Genomic DNA, 9383 nt, shown 5'->3' with positions numbered 1-9383 from the left:
ATGCATTCTGAATGGATGAGTCGCAAGGCTGAAGATGATAGAGAATATTATTGAATAGTGTGTAAGAGCGTGCATCGGCTAGTGTGCAAGAATGATGGCATGTATGAAAGACTATCATTCAAGACTATTCAACATTGTACGTACCACATGACTGAACTTATAAGCCGCAAGACTTTCAGATGAAGGAAACTTATAACAAAAGGAGCAGACTTAATCTGAGGAAGTATTCTTTCTGTGAACGGGTAGTTAACCACTGGAATTCACTTCCTAATGCCGGAGTAACGTCACCAACAATCCAAACTTCCGAATCCCGATTGGATAAACATTGGGGGGCAAACTGAATGTATTTATAATCATGAACTGGACAATAACACACTGATCCATATCCGGGATACTAATTCTTTGTAATTCTGATCTGGATATACAGGCTCAATAAGCCTGCGTCCAGTATATATTATTATTATTGAGTAGACACCAGTAGAAAAGCTAAGAAGAATGGACTTCACGGCTCAGTGGACAACTACAAAAGCTAACACCAGAGAAGTTACCATTCGATCTAGCTTCTCTTCTTCAATCTTATAAATGCCGATTTCAGAGATCCTGCTAGGTAAGTAATAAGTAACCTTGCTATGTTAATAAAATTTGTATGGCCAGGGACGTATGTCTGTCATATACGTCCCTGGTAAGGCTGACCACCTGGCCACATAATGAAGGCCTAACAAGGTACGCTGCCCAATTATCTAATTAGTGTCATCGTCAAACTTTATTTCCCCCGATTTAGGAATATTTAGATACAAAAAATATATATAATCAAGAAATTTACAATGTTTTACGAAATGAGAACATTATAATTCTTTAACACATTAACACAAACATTGTCCGGCATGGTCTTCCGGATGTAAGGTGACCGCCCGCCTAATTTTATGTGTGACGTCAACTTCCCTGCAGCCAATCTGTGACAAGTAAGACACCCAACAAAATAATCATGTCGGGAACATGTGGCGATATTGAAATCCGAACTACAGAGATGCATACGGGTGGAGAACCACTGAGAGTGATAGAATCTGGCTTCCCCTCCCCACAGGGTGATACAATTCGTGACAAAATCCGCAACATCAGGGAACACCTTGACTGCTATAGGAAATTGCTGATGTATGAACCTCGAGGTCACTATGACATGTACGGCGCTCTGTTGGTAAAGGCAGATACTAATGACGCTGACATAGCTTCAATTTTCATGCACAACGAGGGATACAGCACAATGTGTGGACACGCGGTTATCGCCCTTGGACGGTATGCTGTGGATTCGGGACTAGTCAAGAACCCTTGTAGTCCGGAAACCCGAGTGATAATCCAGTGTCCATGTGGACTAGTGGAGACTTTCGTAGAGTATGAGGACGGCGAGACAGGAAATGTCCGATTTAACAGTGTTCCGGCTTTTGTCTTCGCTACAGGTATGGGGACCAAGACTAAGCCTACTACAAGGCGGTGCTACAAGTGTTGGATCGTACAACGTTACGCAATGTCTGTACGATGTACGCACGATAGGAAAATTAGACACTATAAGCTATCGCACATTTGTGCGCATGTTGTGTGGTTATAAATTTAGAAATGACTTATAAATAAGTGTGGGTTTATTTATGTTCTAAATATATATATATATATATAAATACCACAAAGTATATTTCATAATTAAGCCATTAATATATAGGTTGGTCACTTGTAGAAATATCAGATACACATTGAATAGTCAGATACACCCCTGTTCTCTTTACAAAGAACCACACATGACCAGCCTTAGTGTACGGACACACATTTAATAGACAACATATATGTGAAAACATGAAATGGACATCTCTTTATGTCAAAACAATTAATCATTTAAAATCTAATACCGTCAGGAAGAAAATTTGATTTTCAATACACCTGCATTACTCTAATTTTACTTTTATGCCATGTATATACCCGTATACAGGAAAACTTTTGCCCGCAGCACTACTACTGGCCACTTTCTAAGGTGTGAAACTCTATCCGATAAAACTCGTACTTATTATAAACATCTACCGGTAACTTTGTTTTTACAGTGATTATAGCCTATATCATTAATGTTAGTTCGGTTTTTACAGTGATTATAGCCTATATCATTAATGTTAGTTCGGTTTTTACAGTGATTATAGCCTATATCATTAATGTTAGTTCGGTTTTTACAGTGATTATAGCCTATATCATTAATGTTAGTTCGGTTTTTACAGTGATTATAGCCTATATCAGTAATGTTAGTTCGGTTTTTACAGTGATTATAGCCTATATCATTAATGTTAGTTCGGTTTTTACAGTGATTATAGCCTATATCATTAATGTTAGTTCGGTTTTTACAGTGATTATAGCCTATATCAGTAATGTTAGTTCGGTTTTTACAGTGATTATAGATTATAGATTATAGCCTATATCAGTAATGTTAGTTCGGTTTTTACAGTGATTATAGCCTATATCATTAATGTTAGTTCGGTTTTTACAGTGATTATAGCCTATATCAGTAATGTTAGTTCGGTTTACCTGTGCTTTTACCCGTGGTTCTCGCCTGTTTAAGAAACTCGGCCTAAAAAGGAAATAAAATAATTATAATAAAAAAAAAGTATAGGACTTATCTGACCTCGCTGCAGCCGACAAGATATACTGCGACGGAACCTTCTATACCTGTCCCAGCCTCTTCCTTCAGATATACACCATCCACATCGTGTTAGACGGATCCATGTACCCAATTGTATACGCCCTTCTACCCGGGAAAAGCCAACACATCTACACCAGATTCTTTACACTTCTACAGACGTTTATGACAGACAACAACATACCCATGATGCCATCAACTGTATTCGTCGACTTTGAAACGAGCTGTCCACAACGCCGGATGTATGGTTCCAAGCTCTAGAAGACATTGAACACGCCGACCTACCAACTGATGTTACACCATTTACAGACTACGTTGTTGACCAGTGGACAGACGGAGACAGACCAGTGTGGAACCATTTTGACACCGAGGGACCACGCACTACGCACCACTTGGAGGCCTGCCACGTGAAGCTTAAGAAGCTGGTACACCACGCCCATCCAAACATCTTCACCATCATACAGATTTTCAAGGACACCAGGCCACCAACGAGATCACAAGACTTCAGCGACGCGCGGGAAGAACCAAACGACCTCGGCCCAAGAAGTACAGAAACAATGACGCTCGCCTTGCCCTACTGAAACAGAGACTGGAGGACAACATCATCGACATCACGACTACGCCGATGCAGCATCCCAACTCATTTACTTGGATTGAACTGTGGGCATTGTTGTAAAGTGATTCTAGTGACTGTTGTGGATATATTCTACAGTGCATACCAGATTCTACTGTGTGTAGTGTTGAAGTTAACTTTTCGTGCTGTGAACTTATCTAAATAAGTTTTACTGTGAGGTTATGTGAAATGATGGACTTTAGAGCATATCAATATAGACGCTACTGTGTGAAGTGTTAAATTGAACTTTTAGTGCAGTAAATATGTTTCTTCTTTGAAGTTATATGAAATGATGGACTTTAGTGCAGATCAGTATACATTATGCAGATGCTGCTGTGTGTAGCGTTAAATTGAACTGTTAGTGCTGTGAACAAGTTTCCTCTGTGAAGTTATCATTAGTGTTAATTTTTCAATATTTGTAACTAATGTCCTTCATTTAACTTTGCAGTAAAAAATGAAAATTACAGGTAGATCTACAGGTAAACCAACAGGTAAAATATCTCGGGTAAATACAGTACCTATATGAAACAGACTATAATTTTGATGTTTCTACCTATTGTCCTAGACATGTATGCGTTCAGGGAACACCCCGATAAAACCTGTTAATGCAGGTCCAGTGTTATTTCGAGATTTTGAGAGATTTTATTTCGCTCAGTCACACTGACGTGTGAAACAAGAGGTCACAATTCGTTACATTTGTATGTTACATTGCAGGAGTACAACGGTGTAGCTAATTATAAGCTTACAGACGGGATACTACAGACTCAGCTGATAGGCTGTTCTCGCCTAATCAAGGGGAGATTATCCAAGCCGATACAACCAGATAATTATATCGCCTTCATGATCCCTTCAAGAGCAAGCAAAAACAACACAATCTTCTGAGCCTGTTTACATTACATATAGTCAGTAACCCTTTTAACTTTGTCATATTAGGGTGAATAGTATAATAATTAGGTATGAACTTTCTCCTGTTAGTTTTTTATTGCTGGATTTTCACACAAAAATAGTGATATTCATCACCTACGCCATTGTTACAAAGGGGACATAACCTGTCCTCTCCTCTAATACCTGTCCACCTACTAGTTTCTCCTGACAAGGGCTTGATGGAAGTTCTCAATTTACAAAGTAATTTCCTATTTTTAGGACTCATTTTCAACAAATAGGTTTCGCAATAGAAATTCATTTTGTATAAGGCATACACATTTCCCCTTGAAGCATTATTTATATCACTATACCATTTTTGAATGAATTGATCATATAAATTCTGATTCAGAATAACTTTCAACTCTGGTAAACCAGGTAGATACTCTCTTTGTAAGGTCCATAAATAACTTCAGCCTGATTCATTAAGTATGTACAAAAGAAATATATTTAAATTTAACATTATTTTCGTGTAATCTGAACATCAAGTTATAAAATGTACTGGACAGTTTTTCATTACATGTTATCAATTTATGCCAAAATAAAATTGTTCCGAGTTCTATATCACATAACACAGGAAAACGCCCTGTTTCTCCATACACCATAAAGGAGGCAGTGCTTTTCCTTACATTCAGCAAACGTTTACAGAACTGAAGATGTACTCTTTCTGTTATATTTACATTTTCAAAGTCCCCATATCTCACATGAGTAAAGCAATATTGGCAAAACTCGGGTATCAAACATCTTAAATTGTAGGTCTGCTGGTAACGATGTGTTTCTTAACTTACGCTAAACAGCATATAAAGCTTTTTGAGCTTGATCACATAATCGAAAACTGTCGAAAAAATGATGACTAAAAATCACCGATCAATTTTAATGTTCACGTGATCAGCTATTTAGTGATAACTTCACGAATGTTCCGTTTTATTTTTAGTCCGTAATATTAGCCAACGATTTTACCAAACCGCAAAATGTTCGATTGTATCGCACAGTTGTGCGCACGATACTGTATCGTGCGATATGCGTACGATGTATGCATGATGTGCGCACGAAGTTTTTGGTGCGTTGTGGGTTACCACAAGTGTATATACACTAGTCCCGAGATAAAGAAATATAAATATCCTTGAGTTTTTGCATCGAGAAGAATACAAATATGGAATTGGTTATAATGAGTAAAAATGCCACAAGGGAAAACAGCGCATTTTAATAGATATCACACAAGACGCGTCTTAAAAAATACTTTACACACTAGTATACAACAAAGAAGAATGATCTCTTATTGGCTGTCAGTGAATACAGCTTACACAACAGAACGCACATTTTATTGGTAAAATTTGGGGTAATCTGAATTTTTACCTACTTACCAACAGTGTATTAACAAATCTGTTCTATCAAGCAATAAACGTATGACCGTACGATTAGGGATACATGAATAATTATTATATTCGTAATTCCGATACTCTCTTGAAATGAATGTGATCCTTCACTTATACATGTTCTCATATAATGATGGAATATGTATCGTACTGTGTTTTGAACATTTCAGCAAAGTTTCAACTCCTCTTTACAAATTTATTTACAATAGTTTAACAATTATTTTTATGTATTGGATTTTGAAACCAGCCTTTATATAACATATATAAATGTTTGTCAGTATTATGGAATGTTATATATGTTTCCAGATGTTGGTGTGGAAGTCCCAGGGTATGGTCATCTGACGGTTGACATCGTGTACGGGGGAGCATTTTATGCCTTTGTGGCCGACTCTCAGTACAACTTTAAACTCGGGGAGGTTTCCATTGAAGAAATCAGAAAGGCAGGTGGGGCTACAACAGGTACGATTACTCTTAAATAAATTAATATAAAATGGACAGTATTTACTTTTGTAATGAAGTCTTTCTGAAATTATTGGAGTATTGAATATTTAAACTTGATGCCCCTGATTGCAACAAAATTCTGAAGTGGGACTTGAAAATTGTACTGTGTAAGGTATGTGTTAATTGCACGAACACTTTGCGAAACACATATACATCTAACAGTGCGGTAGTTGAGGTTTATGTCAATCTTTTTAAAATGTTGGTCAAATGTCACGGTCAAGGTCACATTGTAAAAAAAAATGGTACCACCGGAAATGTCTTGTCACAAGGAAGATACGTGCTAAATATGACAGCACTACCGGTTACAGACCAATACTTGTTGGCAAGGTTATTCACCATATTATAGTACAGTGCCTCCTCGTTGTGCCTTAGACATTGATGAGATCTCCAGAACATACTGGTCGCGTGTGTCAAGGGTTTTCTCGCCTGACGAAATTGTATAAACATCAGGCAGTCTTTAGACGCTGTTTAACCGCGCCAATAACACTGGGACTGGTTTATCGGTAGGGTTACACACTGAGTCATTGTGATGCTAGTGTATTCCTAGAAATAATTCTATGGTAATTTTGGATTGACGTGTGATATCTAAACCACATTATCTCTGTGATTGTGTAACATGTAGTCATGTAATCTAGGAATTTTCCAATGCCGCCTTTAGCCACGAGCCACGTCCCTTCACGGCCCAACAGAAAGGAGGCCTTAGTGGCCATGATCTCCAGGATTAAAACAAGCAATGAAACACGGAACTCATGAATTACTGTAGGACGTTTTATTTTTTCTACGCTTTTCTTCGCTCTCGATACGCTTTATCACATTCTGTAGCGATTTGTTACGAAGTCGGCACGATCCTGGTCAAGATATGGTTTTATCACGTTCTCTTACGATCACCACGATAGATTCGCACAATCTGCCACGTTCCGTAAGGCTCTCTGTAGATCTTCTAACGTTCATCGAATTTTAGCAAGATTGCAAGAATGCTTATATTAGTGTTAGGTGTCGTTTTATCATTTGATGTCCATATATACATGTACTGTATGTATTAACCGTCGTTAATCATCTTTAAATAAGATGCCTTGAAGAAGAAGGTTAAGATAACCCACCCGGAGAATGATGATCTCGCCTTCCTATATGGAACCATCGTGACGGACGGCCAAGACGGACAGGATGGAAACAGCGACACACCGTCGTCTAATGTTTGTGTTTTCGCTGAAAGACAGGTATTAACTCGGTTTAAAACAAAGTAGATTGAGCATATAGTGTATACAATAAGTGATACATCTGCTTAATACACAGTATACAAAAGGATGATGTATTCTATAGTTTTTGCTAATAGTGAACGGAAGGAACATTTCACTTTTCCGGAAATAATAGCATTGCTTTCATATGCCTTGATACTAGAAAGTCAGATATTCTTTACTTTATGTGTTGACAAGTCAGTGGCCGTATTCATGTCCTTAGTATATTACTTTACACAGATTGACAGATCCCCGTGCGGTTCCGGAGTGACGGCTAGAATCGCCAGGCAGTATCATAAAGGTTTTGTCAAACTGGGGCAGGCTAAACAATTTCAAGGACCATCCAAAGCCAAGTTTTCGGCAAAGGCCATACAGGAAGTGATGTATGGCGAATACAAGGCAGTAGTGGTGGAGGTTTCTGGGAAGGGACATTACTGTGGTTCTTCAAGGTTTTCTTTGGAGAAAGATGATGTCATCGGCCGCGGCTTCCTCTTGCAGTAATATCTGATCCACTTGGTCTTAATGGAAGCTATTGACGAAAGAGTGATATCAAACCTATCGACGCTTTACATTGTATATTGGGAATTGCCATGGCAATGACAAACTTGTATTTAGTTGTACCTATAAAATACTATTTATCTAACCTATCTGAACAGAGCGGATGGACCTTATGTCCAGGAAGAAAGGTCGACCTGTAATGACTACGTTTGCGTAGGTTTAGAGTAGGAAAAGATTGACTTTCAATACCGACAATATTTCACTATTAAAATACCATATCATGTTTGAAAAAAACAGTTGACGGTAGCCAGGATAATAGAGAGATGTAGCTCATTAACAAAGTACAGAAATCTTCATTAGCCAAGTACAGAAATCTTCATTAGCCAAGTACAGAAATCCTCATTAACAAAGTACAGAAATCTTCATTAACAAAGTACAGAAATCTTCATTAGCCAAGTACAGAGATCTTCATTAGCCAAGTACAGAAATCTTCATTAGCCAAGTACAGAAATCTTCATTAACAAAGTACAGAAATCTTCATTAGCCAAGTACAGAAATCCTCATTAACAAAGTACAGAAATCTTCATTAACAAAGTACAGAGATCTTCATTAGCCAAGTACAGAAATCTTCATTAGCCAAGTACAGAAACCTTCATTAACCAAAAACAGAAATCCTCATTAGCCAAGTACAGAAATCTTCATTAGCCAAGTACAGAAATCTTCATTAGCCAAGTACAGAAACCTTCATTAACCAAAAACAGAAATCCTCATTAGCCAAGTACAGAAATCTTCATTAGCCAAGTACAGAAATCTTCATTAACAAAGTACAGAAATCTTCATTAGCCAAGTACAGAAATCCTCATTAACAAAGTACAGAAATCTTCATTAACAAAGTACAGAAATCTTCATTAACAAAGTACAGAAATCTTCATTAGCCAAGTACAGAGATCTTCATTAGCCAAGTACAGAAATCTTCATTAGCCAAGTACAGAAATCTTCATTAACAAAGTACAGAGATCTTCATTAGCCAAATACAGAAACCTTCATTAACCACGTACAGAAACCATCATTAACAAATACAGAAACCTTCATTAACCACGTACAGAAACCATCATTAGCCAAATACAGAAACCTTCATTAACCACGTACAGAAACCATCATTAACAAATACAGAAACCTTCATTAACCACGTACAGAAACCATCATTAGGGCCCCGCATCGCGATGCGGGTGCCCTATAGTAATCACCTTGTCCGTCTGTCTGTCCGTTTCGCTTTCCGCACGATATCTTGAGAAGGAATGATGAGATTTCGATGAAACTTGCTTATGTTACTTGGTACATAAGTCCCTCGCTCAAGTTCGATGTTCGCCAAATTCCGCGCATATTTAATGAGGCTGCTGCAATCTGATTGGCTGAATGTTTTACATGTCTGTCGGTTTCGCTTTCCGCGCGATATCTTGAGAAGGAATGATGGGATTTCGATGAAACATGCTTATGATACTTGGTACATAAGTCCCTTGCTCAAGTTCGATGTTCGCCAAATTCCGCGCATATTTAATGAGGCTGCTGCA

General features: G+C 37.9%; 1 protein-coding gene across 1 annotated transcript; it reads left to right on the top strand.

Annotated features, from left to right (window-relative positions):
* The first annotated feature begins 1009 nt into the window (after positions 1-1009).
* On the top strand, positions 1010-7815 carry LOC132549051 (trans-L-3-hydroxyproline dehydratase-like). Its single transcript, XM_060212950.1, has 4 exons — positions 1010-1454; positions 5885-6037; positions 7148-7296; positions 7555-7815. Exons 1-4 carry the CDS (start codon positions 1028-1030, stop codon positions 7813-7815), a joined length of 990 nt encoding a protein of 329 aa, XP_060068933.1. The 5' UTR covers positions 1010-1027.
* The last annotated feature ends 1568 nt before the right edge of the window (positions 7816-9383 follow it).

The sequence above is a fragment of the Ylistrum balloti genome, unplaced genomic scaffold (assembly GCF_031769215.1).
Source record: "Ylistrum balloti isolate Yb309-2 unplaced genomic scaffold, AGI_CSIRO_Ybal_v1 Utg370040, whole genome shotgun sequence".
Classification (NCBI taxonomy): Eukaryota; Metazoa; Mollusca; class Bivalvia; order Pectinida; family Pectinidae; genus Ylistrum; species Ylistrum balloti.
Note: the sequence above shows the minus strand (reverse complement) of the source record. Positions and strands in the feature narration are given on the sequence as shown.

What these genes read in the sequence shown, in the direction of transcription:
- LOC132549051 (XM_060212950.1), top strand. Translation starts at nt 1,028, where the DNA reads ATGCATACGGGTGGAGAACCACTGAGAGTGATAGAATCTGGCTTCCCC. An exon ending in GGCTTTTGTCTTCGCTACAG is followed by an intron (nt 1,455 to 5,884) that starts GTATGGGGACCA and finishes ATATGTTTCCAG; the next exon opens with ATGTTGGTGTGGAAGTCCCA. An exon ending in GGCAGGTGGGGCTACAACAG is followed by an intron (nt 6,038 to 7,147) that starts GTACGATTACTC and finishes TCTTTAAATAAG; the next exon opens with ATGCCTTGAAGAAGAAGGTT.